The sequence below is a fragment of the Rattus norvegicus genome, chromosome 9 (genome assembly GCF_021556685.1).
Source record: "Rattus norvegicus strain SHRSP/BbbUtx chromosome 9, alternate assembly SHRSP_T2T, whole genome shotgun sequence".
Classification (NCBI taxonomy): Eukaryota; Metazoa; Chordata; class Mammalia; order Rodentia; family Muridae; genus Rattus; species Rattus norvegicus.
The window spans coordinates 99,699,180-99,717,786 of record NC_141542.1 but is presented as its reverse complement, the minus strand read 5'-3'; the positions used below and the strand labels follow the sequence as shown (position 1 = coordinate 99,717,786).

General features: G+C 41.1%; 1 protein-coding gene across 4 annotated transcripts in view; it reads left to right on the top strand.

Annotated features, from left to right (window-relative positions):
* Sphkap (SPHK1 interactor, AKAP domain containing) overlaps window positions 1–18,607 on the top strand; it is a 148,247-nt gene that overhangs the window by 63,011 nt on the left and 66,629 nt on the right. For all 4 annotated transcript variants that reach the window (NM_001395141.1, NM_001395142.1, XM_087566342.1 and 1 more), the window contains one exon: window positions 467–574. In NM_001395141.1, coding sequence (NP_001382070.1) covers window positions 467–574 — 108 coding nt within the window. The remainder of the gene's footprint in view (window positions 1–466; window positions 575–18,607) is intronic.

Here is an 18,607-nt window from a genome sequence, read left to right as displayed (position 1 = left end):
AGAATTGTGCCCAATTTCGTACCTATGTTAGTGCAATCAAAGGAATAAAGAGTAGGCAGTACAGCAAAAATGAAAACAGGATGTTTTTAAATAAAACGTATTCATATTTGTGAGAGAACATTAACTAAAAATGGAACTTCTATGCCCACTGACGGTGGGCATTGCCCGAAAACAATCACTCGGTCTGGAAGTTAGGCAAGAGCCAAGCACACACTGGTGTTACGGGTGTTAGATTTGAAGAACTATAAGGAGCAACGATAAGATCCGCAAGCCAGGTCCTGACAGAATGCTTTGTACAGTCTAATGTTACTGTAATCCAGCAGGTTTCTCTCACCTCTTTTCCTTACCCAGCTGCTCGGAGGAAAGCCAGGAAGGAAACACCTACAGGTTTCACAGTGGAAAGATGCTCGTTTAGAGATAAACCCTGGCTGGGCAAACCTGAAAGGCTTTCTCTGTGTTCCCCCAGGTTCTTCGAAGCAATAGCTTGCTGGAGTCCACAGACTACTGGTTGCAGAACCAGAGGACGCCTTGCCAGATTGGGTTTGTGGAAGACGAGTCTGAAAACTGTGCTTCTGTAAGTAGGTAGAACTGGAGGGCGGGGGAGTACTGTCTGGTAATGTGGGAAACTGGGGCGTGTACCTAAGGCATATATATCATAACTTCTTAAATACAAGGTTAGGAAAGCATACCTTTGAAAGCACGTTCTCACGAGGACAGACAACAGTGACAGACACCTAGTGCTTTTACATCGATGCTTCATTTAAATAGATGAACTAATGTAATCATTCCCGCGTAAAGGGAGAAAAAAAACTGCATTCTGGAAAAAAATGACCCAGGTATATATTCAGAAATAGAATTGTACCGGAAGAAAAATCTAAAAACTCAACAGCTCTCTTGGATTCCTTCCAATATGTTTTATAACTCCTATTAGAAGGTGTTTTCTGATCTGAAAAATTGGGTAAGAATTTTCCAGCATTCGTATGACTTACAGCTATACTTTGAAAACCCCCCTGAACCTAAGAAATAAAAAAGGCATGAATTTTAATGCACCGAACTGTTCTGTAGTACATGCAAAGCCTCTGAAAGGTAAGAATTATTTTTATAGGTAAGCTATATAATTCTTAGAGTTTAGACTATGAATGTCCATTGCGTGCATTTGCAGGGATGCTTCCCCTACGGGCTGTATGCTGCATTGTGGTCGAAATCAGCTCTTATGGGGTCACGAGGACAGAGAGTAGGCAGTATTTCCAAAAGGGGCAGACATGCAATGTATTTCTCCTGACTAAATTGAGAGCACCACCTCTGAGCTATTCCTGGAGCTAAGTTCTATGCCCACATATCAGTTTCAAAAGAAAAGGGAGAAAAAGGATGAATGGGATGGACGACTGTTGGTATGAACTCAGCAAAGCAGACCAGGGAAGCTGGAAGGATCATTTCACACAGTGGACTCTCATGGCAAGAGTGCCAGAGGCCACCCCAACACCCTTACGTTAGTCTCTGTCTCTGAAAGGGGAGCAGATACAAAGACCGAGCCCCTATCAAGTAGTTATTTGCAGATATATCCCTGCTAGGAAAGGGAAAACTAGTTTTCTTCAATGGAGAAATCACCTGCACACCTAGGTAGGCCCAAGAGTAGTTGGCCTGCATAAAACGTACTGCATGTTTGGTTGGGGAGGTGCTTTTTGGTTACTTGGGCCTCATTCGTCTTATGTTTGTTTTAATTTGCATTTTTGTCTGTGTATGAGAGAGACACAGAGTTAGCAGGAGCAGGGAGAACATGAAGTTGGGTGGTAGGGAGTTAGGATCTGGGAGGAGTTAGGGGAGAAGAAAATGATAAATATATATTTTATGAAAAAAATTAATTTAAAAATGGTTTTAAAAGAGTTACTCTCTTTTGGGTCAATAACATCAGATTTCGTCTTTTAATATCTGCGTGTGATGTATAGGTGTGGATGTGGTGTGTGTCTGTATGTCTTTGTGTTGTGTGTATGGTGTCTGTGTGCTTATTGTTATAGTGTATGGTAAGTGAGTGTGGTATGTATTGTGAGACATATATATATATGTACACATATATGTGTGTGTGTTGTGTGTGTGTGTTGTGTGTGTATGTGTGTGTGTTATGTGTGTGAATGGGATGCATAGTGAGTATCTCTCTATTATGTCTGTGTGTGTAGTGTGTGTGTGTGCCTGTATGTGTGTGGAAAGTCTGTGTGTGTATGTTATGTACATGGTGTGTGTGTGTGTGTGTGTGTGTGTGTGTGTGTGTGTGTGTGTGTGTGTTTTACAGATCTATATGCATATGCAGGTAGAAGCCAGAGACCAATATCACACTACCCATGCCTTCTGTTATTACTTTCTACATTTATCTTTTGAGAAAGTGCCTCACTGAGTCCAGAGCTCACTGGTTGAATAGACTGTCTGGCCAGTGAGCTCCTGAGAGTCCCTCTGTCTCACCCTGCTCTAACCTGCCCTTTCTCTCCTGTGGTGGGGTACATGCATAACCACTCTCACTTTTACATTAGTATCAGGGGCCCAAGCTCAGGTCTTCATGACTGAGGTCAGGCACTTCCCTGACTGAGCCATCTCCCTAGCCCCAGACAGTCAGTATTTTGTTTTTATAATCTCTTGTCCAGAATTTTAGTTGCTGGTCGAATTTTTCTCTTTTTTTTTTTTTCTTTTTTGGAAAAATAAGGATTAAGTGACAAATAATGTTATCACAATGCTTTTTTTTTTTTTAAACAAATTCAGTTCTGGAGGTAGAAAATCCAGGCATTTGTGATATGGACATCCAATCATACTACTTTAAATAGCAAAGGATAACATATCAGTAGCCATGTTTTTGCCAAATTATCATCCCAGTAATTCCTGTCACTATTGGAGTGTGCATGAAAGTTGGGCCACAAGAGTTACGGATCGAAGAGCAGAGGTATTCTCTACTCTATTTGGGATGGACTCACAGGTCTACAGTTTGAAACAGCAACTTTTATAGCCAAGGCAACTTCCTGTGTACAGACTAACACTTCTATCCACGGTCAATTTGGACTGAGAATAAACAACTTCCTCACTTCGTTCCTTTCTGATGTTGGAAACTGGAAACACAGTTAAGGTTTAACTGATTCATCCTGCTGTTGTGACTCTTCCTGCTCTATCTAAATGGGGGTGGGGGAACCAAACAAGTTCAAGACACATTACAACATTTATTCCCGAGCCTTCTCAGCCACTTGTAACAACTGAAGCTAATATAAACATTAAGAATTATTCATGGCTATGAACCAAAAAAGAAAATTTAAGATCCCTATAAACAACTAGCCTCTTTGGCTAATGTATTCTGTAGTTGCTTTCCAAATTCATTCTTTGGGCTTTTGAAGTTCTAGGGTAGGGAGAAGATTGTGAGGGACCAGTATAGTGATTTGAATAAAACTGGCCCCCATAGGCCCATAACAGGTGGCACTATTAGGGGGTGTGGCTTTGTTGGAGGAGGTGTGGCTTTGTTGGAGGAGGTGTGGCTTTGTTGGAGGAGGTGTGGCTTTGTTGGAGGAGGTGTGGCTTTGTTGGAGGAGGTGTGGCTTTGTTGGAGGAGGTGTATCACTGGGGATGGACTTTAAGGTCTCAGAAACTCAAAGCCAGACCTAGTGGCTCCAAGTCTTCCTTTTGTGATGTCTGCCAATCAGGATGTAGAACTCTCAGCTTCTTCTCCAGCACCATCTCTGTCTCTATACCACCCTGCCTCCCGCCATGACAATAATGAACCAAACCTCTGAAACTGTAAGCCAGCACCAATTAAATGTTGTCCTTTATTAGAGTACCCACAATAATGGAAGTTCTTCACAGCAATGGATATACCCTAACTAAGACACTAGGATTCCATATTTCTGAGAGAACCTCATAGCTATAGGCCATCTAGGTAAACTATAGGCCTATTGGGCCAGGAGAAGGACATCCTAATAAAATAACCGTGTGAACCAAGCAGTCAATGGAAAGTATTACATTATTTTTCAAAGCTGTTTTTTCAGTGTGACAGGGTTGGAACACCTAGACTCCCAGTCACTGGGGGACTGTTCAGAATAACCTGGGCTATAAAACAAGAACCTTATCAAACAAACAAAGGGTAAAAACAAATTTCTCACAACTCCATAAAAGTGTAATGTCAATGCAAGCAAGCGTGGTGGTCAATATTTTTAATCCCAGGACTCTCAGAAAGCTAGAACAAGAGGCTGATCAGGGACTGGTAAACCAATCTGAGCTACAAGCTATCTAGTAAGTTTCCAACCAGCCTGTTGGTAATATCCTGTTTCAGATGTCTCCCTGAAAAAAACAAAAGTGTAATTTAAAGGAAGATAAAAATAGTGTGATTAAAAATAATCCCTTCATTAAAGTTTAATTTAAAAAAAATCAGCATTATGAAACTATCCCAGCCTTAAAGTATTTACAGACAATAACAACAGACCCCCGAGGAACCTGCAGGGATGCTGTTTATTGCTCTGCTGCCTCTGTTATTCTGGAAGACCCAATACTAAGTGAACTCTTGTTTTGGCTGTTTCGTCCTCACTTCAATTAGCAGCTCCTTTTGTATGATTGGTTTAGTGTTGTTTGATTATTATTATTTTTTTTTTGAGGATCAGCCTCAGGCTTGGAAACTATTACAGTATTGCTACCATGCACCAGGACAGATTTTGTTTCGAAACAGCAGACCATGAGGTTTAGTGTTCTTTCAGGGGCAGTCTCATCTGTCCCACAGCGAACATGAAGACTCCGTTCCTGTTCCATGACAAACACCATGATTGAAAGCACTAAGTACTCACTTCAGTTTACACGTCAAGGGCACAGTCCAACCTGGAGGGAAGTCAGAGCAGGAACTCAAGGGGGGAAATTGGAGGAATGCTGTTCACTAGCTATTACAGCTCAGAACCTGCTGTCTAAGAATAGTACCACTACCCTAGGCTGGGCCCTCCTGCATCAGTTGAGAATCAAAACAATCCCCCTACAGACAGACATCCCCACAGACCAGCCTGGGTTAGGCAAGTCCTTAACTGAGCCTCCTCTCAGATGACTCTAGCTTAGGGCAAGGATATAATTTTATATCTGGATGATTTAGGTTAACCAGAAGAGATTCCAAGAACAGTGTGAAGCAGTCAGAAACAGGATAGCCACTCTACTTCCAAACAGGGGAAACAATGACACCAAAAGTCTGTGACCCAAATGACCACTCCTGCTGAAACTCTAAGCCAAAATAAATCTTTCTGAGCATTAAAGCTATTTTATTGGGTACTTAGATGCAGTGAGGAAAAGCTGCCTACTTCAGCCTAGATCAGTCCCTCTGCACAAAAGCATTCCTTTGTCACTGAAGAATTTTAAAGAAAACCTAAACACCACCTACAGAATAGCGAAACCCAGCAAATGCTGGTGAAGGGTGACAAAACCTTCAAGAAGAGAACAAAACCTCCATATTGAAGTGGAGATGCTTGCTTTAGGAAGAATCTTAAGAGGGCTGGAGGGTTGCTTCGGCGGGCAACCTCTTGGAAGGGAGAGGATGTTGATGAGGGGTTTATTGTTAAACCACATTCTTCTTCCTTCCTTATGTCTGAAATATTCCCAGGGGTTTTAATACTCAAGCCCTTCAACATGTCTAAAAGAAAGAATCCTCTTGGAGGGTTTGGTCCTCAACCCAGTTCCCAGAATAGATGAGCTGAGATAACTCTTGTTGACCTGGCCTTGCCCTATGCATCTGCACCCTCAGGAAATTCAAAATTCCCAAGAAGCGTTATGACTCTTAGGAAAACAAAATTTCCACTGAACATGACTAAGCTGCTAGGAGCCAATGAGTTGGGGAAACTGCTTTATTATGATACAATTATGAAGGCTTATATAGCTCTATAAACCAGGTTTTGAAAGGTTACAGAAGCACTGCGGAATAAGAGCTCCCTGGTAGTTGTATTATTAAAAGTAGGTTGTAAACTACATTGGACGAACAAGTCAAAATATGCAATGTACAATAGGAATTACCTAGTTAGTAATAGTATATTTTAATCTAGATTTTCATTAGACGTGTACATTCTCCACCCATGGAGAAGGCCGATTGTTAACTAGTTGAGATGAGAGAAATGTTCATTTGTTCTGTTATCCTAATGATTTTAACATGCCCATGTTTCCTAAAATGTGTTGTATGCCTGAAATAATTGATACAAAAGCAAGAAATTAAACACAAGTTAATATAAAGCAAATATAAAAGGAAAAAGGAAAAAATCTAAAACTATAAAATTCTGTGTATGCATTAAATATTATTGAAGGGCAGTTAATGAAGAATAATTACACTGGCATTTTTGGGCTGGAGCTCCTGGGCCACTGAGAGTATGTGTCATTTACAAGTGAGGAGAAGGAGCAAAGGAGGGAGGCGTGAGGAAGGGAACAATGGGGACTAGACATTGGAAGGAGGGGGATGGCTGAATATTATTTATTCAGTCAAGTAGGGATAACAGGTAGGTTTCTGGGTATAGAGGCAGGAACTCTTGGCAAGATCAAGGCTAGAGATTTAAATGTTATCAAAGGGTATTGCAGAGCAGAGAGCCATGTGGTGAGGGGTTGGGGGGTGGGGGAAGGTATAGAGAGAAAGAAGCAGTTCTCCAGGAGTCTGAGACACTCAGAACAATGCATGGCTGATGATCTGCACGCCCCATAGCAGGGGGTTATTACTTCAGTCTTCAAGCCTGGATTTTAAAATGCATAAAAGTCTTCTACAAATCTCAACATTTTGCCATAAAAACGTGGTTGGATGAATAGATCTGGGTGCGCTTACAAAGCCTGAGTGTTTACCTCATTTATCAACTATTTTTAATTCATTTTGACAGAACACATTATTAAAATAGCTCAGAATAGCAGCACGTCTCAAACGTTCAACACCTCCTTCCATTACTGTGGTTTTTCTCTGGGGGAAAAGCCTATCAATCAAGAAAACTCAGCAACAATAAATATTCTCATTAAAATACCTTTAACACCTGAAGGGCGTGACTACATAATTTTCTATTTCTTTTTAGAACTCTTTGTTTGTATCAACCTGTCTTCCCTATTTTATTATTTTTGATATCCTAGGGGTAAAGGTGAGAATGAATAGTTGCTATGTTTTTTAAATTTTATATACTCAAGGCTGAAAAATACAAATATTAGTAGGCGATCTGGCTAATGAGCATTCAAAGGAATCTGTTTTGTGTTCCCAGAAATATTGGTTGCCTCTCTTGTGACAATGACACAGGTATGCTCTAGAGGTTAGAGAGGAAATGAGAGTATCTAAATATAGAGGCAGAATTGTTGTCCTTCAATATTAGTTGCTATACTTTCTAATAGAACAGGGACAGCCCGCTGATCATTCGTCCATGGTGTGCATAAAGCCAAAGGTTTTAATTGGACCACCTAGAAGTATTTGGTATACTTCCCAGAAGCATTTGCAGTACATGAACTAGGTGAGAGTTCACCCTTGACAGAGGTGAGTGACATTTCACCCATACCCAAACTTCAGCCTCTGAAAAGTGTTTTCTCTGTAGCTTCAAAACCATCCTTCTCTCACTCAGACTCCTCTCCTGCCTCTGTAATTACTACTTTGTAAACTTCAAGCAGGACTTTTGCCCCTCTCCTGCCCCACAACCCCATACTCGGTTTACTTTTTCCTCAAGATCTGTCTGGATGCTAGGTCCATTCTCATCTGATGTTTTCTTTGGGCCTATTTTATCCACACCTCATGGCTTCAGTCCTGACTTGCACTGATGACCATCATCTGGGAGACTGCAGGACTATTTCCAAGTGTTCATTAGCTCTACCCATGCGAACACTCCAAATTCAACACAATTGAGTGAAATATACAATCAAACATTCCCTGTGGCCTGCACAGGCCTCTTTCTCAAATTACTATCCAAAGTTTTTCCATCACGGATAGCTTTGTAATCTATTCATTATCTCAAGTCATAATCCAGAGTGACATTAATCTTCTCTTTCTCTGTTTCTCTTCATCCTAAATTGGTTACGAAAGCCATTTCAACTTTTAAATTCTGTTTATGACCTTTCAACCTAACTGCAATATGCAAGTATTAGAAGCAAACAGCGGGGAAAGCATCGAGATACCAGGTCCAGATAGCTTTTCCTCTTGAGATATGCTACAGCAGCTAATTCCTAGATTGAATTTTCCTTTGTTACAAATAATGATACCCTCAGTTCCCCACTGCCAGCTCCACACTGCTTGAATCCTCTGGAGGCTGATGAATTAGTTTAGCACCTAACTCAGGACCAAGGCTCTGGATTTTCACTGAATTTGGTTATTCATTCCAAAGGAATTGATTCACCATCTTTATCCTCATTTCTGCTATGCAGAAAGCCAGGGTCATAAGGAAAAACTTTGGCACAATAGAAAACACACAATGTTCATTTCCCAGAGGCTGGTGGTATGTGAGTTCCAACACTCAGGTCGATGATAAGAAGACAGGCAGGAGACTGGAGGGACAGATAAGCAATTAAGAGCACTGGCTGCTAATGCTGAGGGCCCCAATTCAGTTCCTAGCACCCACAAGATGACTCACAGTGATCTATAACTCCAATACCAAGGTATTTGTCGCCCTCTTCTGGCCCTTGCGGGCACCAGTCACACATAATAGGGTACACATACATGCATGCAAACAAATACTCATACACAAAAAATAAAAATAAAGGAAAGGCAAGAGTGGCATAGGCGTGTCTATCTGCCTGTAAACACACATGTAAACATGTGAATGTAAACATACATGCTGTGGCTCTCATAAGGAAGTTGGAGGATAACTTGCATGAACTGGTTCTCTTCTTCCACGATATACATTCCAGGGATTGACCCTCAGGTCATCAGGCTTGGCAGTAGGTACCTTTTCAGGCACAGCCCTCTACCCAGCCTGGAATCAGACACTTGTAATCCTGGCACCAAGGCCGCAGAGAGGTGGTTCGCTGAGGCCCACTGGCTAGCCAGAGTAGACCAGCCAAAAGGGGAAACTCTGGGATGTTGAGAAACCCTATCTTAAAAAGAAGGTAAGACAACATTTCTAACTCCTGCGACTGTACTCTGGCCTCCACATTCATGCACACAAGTAAGTAATCATATGAAGATGCACTAAGAGGACCCCATGCATGCAAGAACATAGCTATGTACGGGCATACACACATACACACAGACTTCACAGACATACACACACATACACGGTGAGAGGGAGGAAAGAAGAGAGGGAAGGCGGGAGGGAGGGAGAGGAGAATCAGAAGTTTCTAGATATTTCCCTTTTGGGTTATTTTATATAAATGTAAGAATGTCAACATTTGTAAAGAAATTACTCCAAGATAGAGTTGTGATTATGGCTTAGTTGGTAGAATAGTTTCCTAAAGCCTTGGGTTTGATCTGTAGCACCACTTCAAGTGCATATAGTGCATATAGTGCATATAGTGCATATAGTGCATATAGTGCATATAGTGGAAGCCAGAAGAATGAATGTTCATGTTCATCTGTGGCTACCTTGCAAGTTAGAAGCCAGCACAAGATGCTTGAGGCAAGAGCAAAAGAGTCAGCCTGAGACGGTGGTGGGGTAACTTCCCACATCCACAATTAGAAACATTTAAAATCTATATGCCTCTGCCATCCATCCCAACATGCATTACCCTCTGTTGTCTCAGGGGCCACACCTATTTATCCAGCTGTCATGGGTTGCAACTTAATGATACATAAACTGGCATCTCAGAATCTGAAAGGTATATAAAATATATGAAAACCAGATCTCTGCATCTAAAGAAACTCGCAGTTACATTTTAAGTACCTTAGCATGGTCGCCATCCCTTTAGGGGGTGCATATCAGATATTTATATTAGGATTCATAACAGTAGCAAAATCACAGTTACAAAGTAGCAATGAAAATAATTTTATGGTTAGGGCCACTACAAAATGAAGAATTGTGCTATGGGATAGCAGATTAGAAAGATTGAGTACCACTGTAATAGAAAAATACATGGACCAGACAAAGACTGTAAAACTCTAGTAAGAGTCGGGGGTAAAGAGAGATGCCACAGCCCTGATGCCTCAACAACATGGCTAACAAAACAATGCCCAAACAATAACAACACCAACATACATGCTAACACAGAAGAGAAAATCTCATAGACTCCACCCTTAGATAAACAATCACAGGCAACTAAGAAATGCTGAGAAAAGGAGTTTTCCCAGGCTTGAGTACCCTAATTTGTAATTCAATTCTGATTGGTCAGTCTACCACACACACACACACACACACACACACACACACATACACACACACACATGTATATGTCTATATGTACATATTTTACATATGTGTGTGCTTATAACAATAATAATCAAAGAAAAGAGGCATGGATTTGTGAACAAATAGGGAACATGGCAAGGGTTGGGTTAGAGAAAGAAAATAATGTATTTTACTTTAATTTACATATTGTGCTTTCTGGCTTTGTGTTTTTATGTATTTCTCGGTGTGTGGATGTATATGTCTCTGCATTTACATGTGTTTCATGTACCTTTTCTTTGGCTTTTGTATGTCATGCTTCTTTGGTTTGTCCTAGTCTGATTTGTTTTTATTTTATTTTATCTTATTTTATTTTTCTAGCTGCCTGTTTGCTTTCTAATAAGATAGAGCAAGAAAGGGTGTGGATGTGGGGCAGGGCAGGAGGTAGGAAGGATTTGGGAGGGACCGGGGGAGAGAAAACCACAATTGGAATGAACGTACTAGATGAAAACTCTATTTGCAATAAAGCAAACCGTTCTAGGCTAACGAACACCAAGGAAACGAAAAACAAATGTAGTTACGCCTAGCCTGGTTAATTTTAGAGAATTTGAGAGAGAAAGAAATCATGGAGTAGACTTTAACTTGAGGCACACGTTGTAAAGCGTGTAGGATTTAGAGAAAGAGACGTGCAGTGCAGACACAATACAGAGCAGTAGGACTATTTTGAGTGATGTCTGAAGTGGGAAAACCAGGAGTGGAGCCATTATGAAGGGTGGGTGGTGTGGATAGGAATGACTGCCTGGAGACACTGCTGGAAGGGAAGTGTGAGGTCATCTAGTAATGGCACCCTCCTCCACAGGACAACGGGCACAATGATTTCTTTTGCTGGTGGCCCACCATGTTCTCCATCACACACTCCTATCCAGCCACATGCAACCAGAAGTGCTGGCTGGATAATGGGGGTCTTTGTAGAACACAGCTTGGTTAGCCAACAGAGGCATCATTTGTTGACTCTCTGGTATACAAAAGTCCTGCTCCAAACAGAGTGCTTCCCCCTGTATTCGTCAGTATACAGGGAACTCAGAGACAGAAGGAGCGGAATCACAAAATCTGCCTACTGCTGTCCAGCAGCCCCAGTTGGATTGGTTCTCATATCCTTGACACTTTTCTTCATGAATCCTCAGAGAAGCATGGTAATGTTCTTTATCTTACATCAACCTCCACCACACAATGTTTTTTTAAGAATGTCCCTAGTGCTGACTGATGGCTGGACGTCAAAGCTGAACCATTGAGAGTGTCTGTGCATCACTTCTCGGCCTTTTGGCTAAGATCAAGTGTGGAGAGTGTCTGTGCAACATCCAAACCCTGTGCTCCACATGTGAACCCTCTCTGGGCCAGCTTAAGCCAGGAAGAGCCATTGTATCTCAGCTAACGGTCCCCACTGTGAGGCTCACTAGCCCCTGGGAGAAGTTGGAAATATGGAATGGCTGAGTGGAGGCGGGTATACAGGGTAGGTATGTGTGCAGGGATGAGTCTTCCATTGGCCTTTCCATCTATCCCATGACCTTGACTTTTTATCAGTTTCTGTCTCTGAGCTTCTGACTCTAATTGGATGGATAAATGTTACAATTTATGGTTTTCCAAGTAATTTTTAAAGGTTGGCTGGTGGGAAATGGGGATGCTATCCACTGGTACTCAGCTGGCTTATCTTGTAGAAATTCTTCTTTCCAGTAATTGGAAAAAATGTTACTATTCCCCTATCTCACACCTAGGTTAATACTTCATTCAGCCTTATAGGCAGACCATACAGAGAGGAAGGTCACTATCAGTTTCTGGCCTTCATGAATAACAACTGTAGCATCTTTTATTTACTATGTTAGGGAACGAAGAACTCTGGTGACCTCTGACTCCCAGTGACACCCAGGAACTGTTGCTGGGAAACCTAGAATAAGTGAAGCACCTTTTCCTAGACACAGATGCCCGAGTGCACTCCCCCTAGAGTGACTAAGAGGCCCCCGAATCCAGGCTACGAGGGTACAGTCACTTTTAGACTCGTTTTAGTAGAGTCTCTTGACTCTGTACTCTGTATGACCTTTACCTCATCCCTTAAGAATTAAAACAGTGTTCTCACAGTGTTTGTTAACTTTCCTTACATCACTAGAGATATGGTTCTCAGAGATCCACACACTCCCCTCACAGACCTGGAACTGAGTCCTTTCTCATATCTTTGGCTCATTCCACTCCCTGTCACCTTGCAGGTCAAGTTGGTGACTTAGAAGTATCTACAATTAGTAATCAGCAGTCCCATGCCTTTAGGTACTAGCACCTTAATGACCTTTGACCTTCAGCGAGGTTGAGGATGCTACTGAGGTTATTTCATGAAAAGAATCACACAGTGTACCCAAGAAGCAGCATTTCATTGTTGTCCAGAGACTGTGAGGAGAACTGCAGTTTTTGCAGGAAAAAAAGAGCAAAAGACAAATGAAAAACAAAACAAATTAGGGGTTCTAAAACATGGAGTTCAACCTCAGAATCCTCTTGTGTTAATAATATTCTAAAAACATTTAACAGGCTCCATACAGCATCCAAAGCATGTGCTAAAAGTCACTGTATCCTAACAGTAGAGGACGCCATTTCAAAATAAGCCCACAAAATAAACCATGAAGAACCCTCTGGTACTATGTGCACTGTCTTATGATGTATGTAGTGTTTAGCTGAAGGTGCTTAGAGGTAAAGGCGTGCTAGTGATGACAGCCACTGGGTACCTAAAGCTGACTCGTTCTTTGATTCACTGATTATACAGGAGGCCGCACTATCTGCCACTCCTGTGCTCTGACACAATCATGTCCTCAACCTACAGAAAAAAAAATGAGGCTTCTACTCCCTGAAGAACCAGAACTTTTATGTATTTTGAACCAGAAAATAATGGATTCATATATATTCACAATGAATTTTACTACAGTTTTTAATAACATTGTACATAACCACATTGTACACATTGTACACACACACACACACACACACACACACACACACACACACACACACACACAATCTCTCTCTCTACAATTAAGAATTATAATTCTCCTCCCAAATTCCAAAGTGGCTGCAAATGTATGAGCTCAAAATATCTCTCCAAAGTCAAGACTCGTTACAAAAGCTTACTCATTGTTCTTGGCAGTGTAGTGTTGAAGGAGAGTGAGACTGCTTAATAGTTGAGAACAGCCTATTTTTGCTCGTATACACACATGCATTGGTTCGGTTTTTCATGCTGTCCCTCAGTATGAGTTCTGTTGGGTCAGCAGATTGCTACTGCCTTGAAACTCTCTGAAAACACATTCTGTTAGATGACCTAAGAGGAAAACTGTACGGTGGTATAGTTTTGGTTCATCTTGCCAATGTCAAGGAGAATTCATCAATCAATGTCACAGGCTCTTAGCTACTCAACGTTCTTCACTGTTTCTCTTCTAGCAGTCAGTTTCTCTGAGAAGATGACCTTTTCCTGCCTAGCCCAATCTTCTTATTCTTTATGTAGCCCAAATCACTTTGATTTAAAGCAATTATAAAGAATCGAGCCCTGTGCCTATGCCAGGACATCAAGGTTGGGGTTAGCATCCTGAATGTTCGCTTATGTTCTTAGGTTAAGAAAGAACTTTTCAAAATTAATCAATGATGAGCAATTAAGAAATTGCTGAAAGAATGATCCACAGGACACACAAGACAAGGGAAAAACAATGGATTCCTGCAGGGTAGGAAAATTCTCATCACGTTGTTTGAGAACGACAAAGCAATAAGTGATTTATAACAATGAACAATATTTGTGTGCAATGTGTTTAAAATGTGGAGTGAATTGCTCTGACAGCTTCTGTCAGGTAAACGAAAATATATCCTGGTGTATTTTCCTCTTAGGTCATCCAACAGAATCAGTTTTCATGGAGTTTCCAAACAGTTTGATAATCATGGAAAATGTACACAGGCTGAAAGCTCACTTGGAATCAACTATGGAACAATTTCTCCTTGATTATTTTCAGAGTTGCCATGTCATTTTAATGATATTAGGTCTCACAATGCCACCCAAGCTCATTTGAAAATCCTCCTGTCTCAACTTCTCCAGTCTCAATCAACCCTTCTTGATTGTCTCTTGTGTGCAAGCATAGTGTGCTGCTAATGGCAAGACCACCATTAGGCGTATTAACCTTCAGAGTTTTTCAATGCAATGAAGCAATTATTATGTCCTGCCTACAACAGACATGGATTTAGAGGAAGATGGAGGTTTGATGGCTTCCTAGCTGCTGCTGCATTTGCAAGCCCTCTTCCTGTGAACATCATTTATTAGGGTTTCCAGACTCCCCACTGTTTATATCCTAACCATAAATGAGATGATTGAGTGGACCCAGTACAGCACAGCGGCTGGTTTGTTTCTTATTCAATGAACAAAAGGTTTATCAATAATAATGACAGAGGGTTCTGAACTGGTTTCCTGGACCCAGAAGCTTTGTGTGGCTATAGGTTTCCTAGTAAACAAGTTGTTGGACTTGGGATGGGAGGCAGGGATGTGTCTCACAGGGATATACCCCTCCCTTAGCTAGGTAAGTGGCTGTTGAGGGATTTCAGAACTACATTATCATTTCTTTCAAGTGCCTTTCCGGGAATGTTTCTGCTGTTACTGTTTGCTATTACCAACTGTAACTGCTCGCATAATGCCTCCCTCAATGAAGTGTTTCTACTCGTACTATGGCACCAAATTCTTACAGAAACGCCATGACATTTCTGGAATCATAGAGGAATGTGCAGTACTGAAAGTCAATAGTTTATCTGAGATCACAGAGCAATAGAATTGGTACCTTAACTCGGATTTTTTTCAGTTAGTTACAAAGGATCAGAAAACCCTTCCTGGCTATGTCAGCTTCTATTTCAGTTACTTTTCTACTGACGTGACAAAATATCATTAAAAGAAAATATTTGATTGGTCTAAGAGTTCTAGATTAGAGACCACGATTGGAGAACAAAGGCATGATATTGAGAGCAGCTGAAAACTCAGATTTCAAATGCAAGCAAGAGGCAAAGAGTGCAATGGTGATGTCAAGAAGCTTTTGAGACCTCAAAACTCACCCCTGTGAGTCACCTCCTCCAACAAGACCACACTTCCTAATCTTCCCCAAGCAGTTCCACCAGCAGCAGACTAATTATTCAAACTTATGGAGGGGAGGGGTGTTCTCTTTCAAACCACCACACCTACCGAATAAAACTTGGGAAATTGAAATGCTGTGATCTATGTCCATGATTTCCTAGAGATGTTGTTACTGAAGTATACCACACTACGTCTTTAAATTGGTACCACTATCTGTTTTTAAGATTAAGGTTTATTGAGACACAATTCCATCGATCCTGCTCATTCTAAATCTGACCTCTTTCTACACACCCAGAGAGAGACAGAGAGACACAGGAGACATAGAGACAGACAGACAGACAGACAGACAGACAGACAGACAGACAGACAGACAGAAAGGGGGATCAGAGGCAAGTTCTGAACAAATACAACAGAGAATCGATGAGTTGCAAACCCAAAATATTTGGTTACTTTATAGACACCATTTTATCATCTGTTCTAAAGCAAAGGCAGCACTTAGGAAGTTAAACACCACTTCTCTGTACTGTGGTTTAGTTTGAAGAACACAGAGTTGCATTTGAAGACTCTCTCAGAGCTTTTGCATTATGTTGGGAAAACTTGACTCTCCAGGCAATGGAGACCAGCCAAATGGTCTATCCCTCATCTCCACAATGTGGCTACTTTCCAATTTTTACTTATTTGCTTATTCTTTATATTGACACTTTTTTTTTCAGAATGACTTTGTCACACTAAGTTCCCACATATCCTGCTTTGGTTTACCTTCAATGTTTAGTTTTCCATTACTATCAGCCTCTCCTTCTGATGCAGCCAGGCATTGTACCAGTGCCCTATGAAATCGCAGGCTCCGTGGCTTAAGTCTCAGACTTAAGTCTGATAAAACTAGACAGATGCACCGCTGCCCCCTTCTCCCCTGGAAGAGTAAGGCTGTATCTTTCGCAAGAAAGATAATGGTTTCTATGCGCCTCTAGCTCCTTTTCTCAAGTCTGTAATTACTGATGGTATTTTTAGTCGTGTAAACTCTAATTTGCCTTCCCACTCTACTATAGCCTGTGAGTCGTGAACCTTTGGAAATCACAAAGGCCATGGTGGGAAAGATGTCATATGTGTTTTATATTGCAAGGAGGGGTTCAAGCATGTGTCAGAAGAGGAAATCAGGACCTCGGTTATTCAAAGACTTGTGATAAGGTGCATTCCCCAGTTTTGGGACTTAGGCTTGAAGAAATACTCCACCAGGGAAAATTATGTACTCACTCTAAGTTGTTGCTAATCTTGAAAAACAGACACATCTACATATATCAAAAGATTGAGTGTTAAAATATTATGCTTGCAGCAGAGGAGAAATAATATAAAAATCTCATCTCTGAGACCCATTTTGTGATGCTACAATATAATGTCTGCTTACTTCCACAGTGGACTTATTTCTACTCTAAGAGGCATTTAAATTAGTGCCCAGGAGCTTTGTTGTGATTGCATAGCCTCTCCCATCTTGGCATTTAAAAAAAAGTCTTGGCTTTGGAATAGAATGATCTCATTTTTCCCTGATAACATTGATTACCTCATGCTGAATATAAACTTGGGAAGAAGACGTAGTCATTAATAGAAAACGGAGGAGTACAGGAGGGAGGGAAGTAAAGGAGGCGTGGGGAGAAAGGAGGAGGCTAGGTTTATCCAATGATATCAGATTATACTGAGGGCATTACTTCAAATAATTCTTACTAATTTTATTATGGATGGTAATATACAACCCAAACCATAGTTCTGAAATCACACTAGTTTATATGCATTACAGGTGTTTTGCACCAAGAGATACTTTATTCGTGCATACTATAGAAATTTTTCATTATGCGTTTACTTTTAACTCATCAAAAATGCAACTCACTTGAGAAGAATTATGCCTGACTAACAGGTATGGGTGCTCTTTAAAGGCACGTTGAGGATAAACTTTCAACACTTCACATTTGTCCACATACCAAGTGGTTTTTACAAAATGAGCACGAGCCTCCCTTGGTGTTACTGTTGCTGCTTTCTACTTTGTGCTTCTGACCCTTGTGTCTAGGACCTTAACACAGGAGAGCTATCTCTCTCTTATATGAACTATGGGTCATTGAGGCCAAAGCTGTTGTTGTCGTTTGGGGGCTTGAGGCTTTTTTCCTACTGAAAACTTTAAATAATAATAAGAGTATCTGGTGACATTTACTGAAATCCCAGAGGGGCTGAAACAGGAAAACTGTCCCCCACTACTAACTCAATGCTTACATACTCACACATGCATTCAGTCATCACCTTTTACACTGGCCCTTCCCAGTATATAAGGGGTCATTTGTGACCACGAATCTCCTCAGTCCTGACTCCATCCACCATTAGTATACAGAGTAGATGAACAGTCAGCTTTGTTCTAGGACACGAATGTCCACGGGCGTATTCCAGAAAGACAAAATCTCTTTCATATTACAAGGAGGGAAAGATTCTTTTCCATCAGTGAGCTGTTGAATGCTTGGTCAGACATTTGGGGGGATTTTCTTTTCTTTAGGATATTTAATTTTGACTAAATGCTCTTAAATTTCTTTTCCATGACTGGAAACCGACCGTTCTCTGATTATCTATTCTGGTCACTGCAAAAACACAATGAATTACCCCAAAATTTGCTAGCATAAACCTTTCACTCTGTTTCCAAATCCCATGGATGATGCATTCAGAAACAGGACAGAATAAATGCTTATTCCTCCTTGGCGATGCAGCCTGCAAACTCTAAGACTCACTTTCGCAGGCATCAACGACAGGGAGCTCTGATGCAGAAGTCATCTAAATGATTGCATTCATGACTCTGATTTCTGAAACATCCAACCACTGGGCCTCCTCTGTCCCTATGTAGCCTCTCTAAATGGCCACTGGGACACAGGATCTTCAAGTGATCTAGATTTGTTACATGGTAGCACAGGGTTTCCAAGGAACCTGACCAAAGACCCAAATAGAGGGTATGCTACGTTAGGCCTACCTCCATAAGTCATGTCTTCTGTAAACACAGCACATCTAGATAAAGAATAAAAGGAACACTGACCCTATATCTTGATAAGCATTCCTACTACCCTGCAAAAGGCGTGTGTGAGATGGTATATGTTGCTGTCTGGACCTTGGGGAAATGCAATGTAACCTTCAGAAGCATCTTCTCAATATGCTTAGTTTAGTGTGGATATAATTAATCAACTATGGTTCTCACCTTCGTGAATGT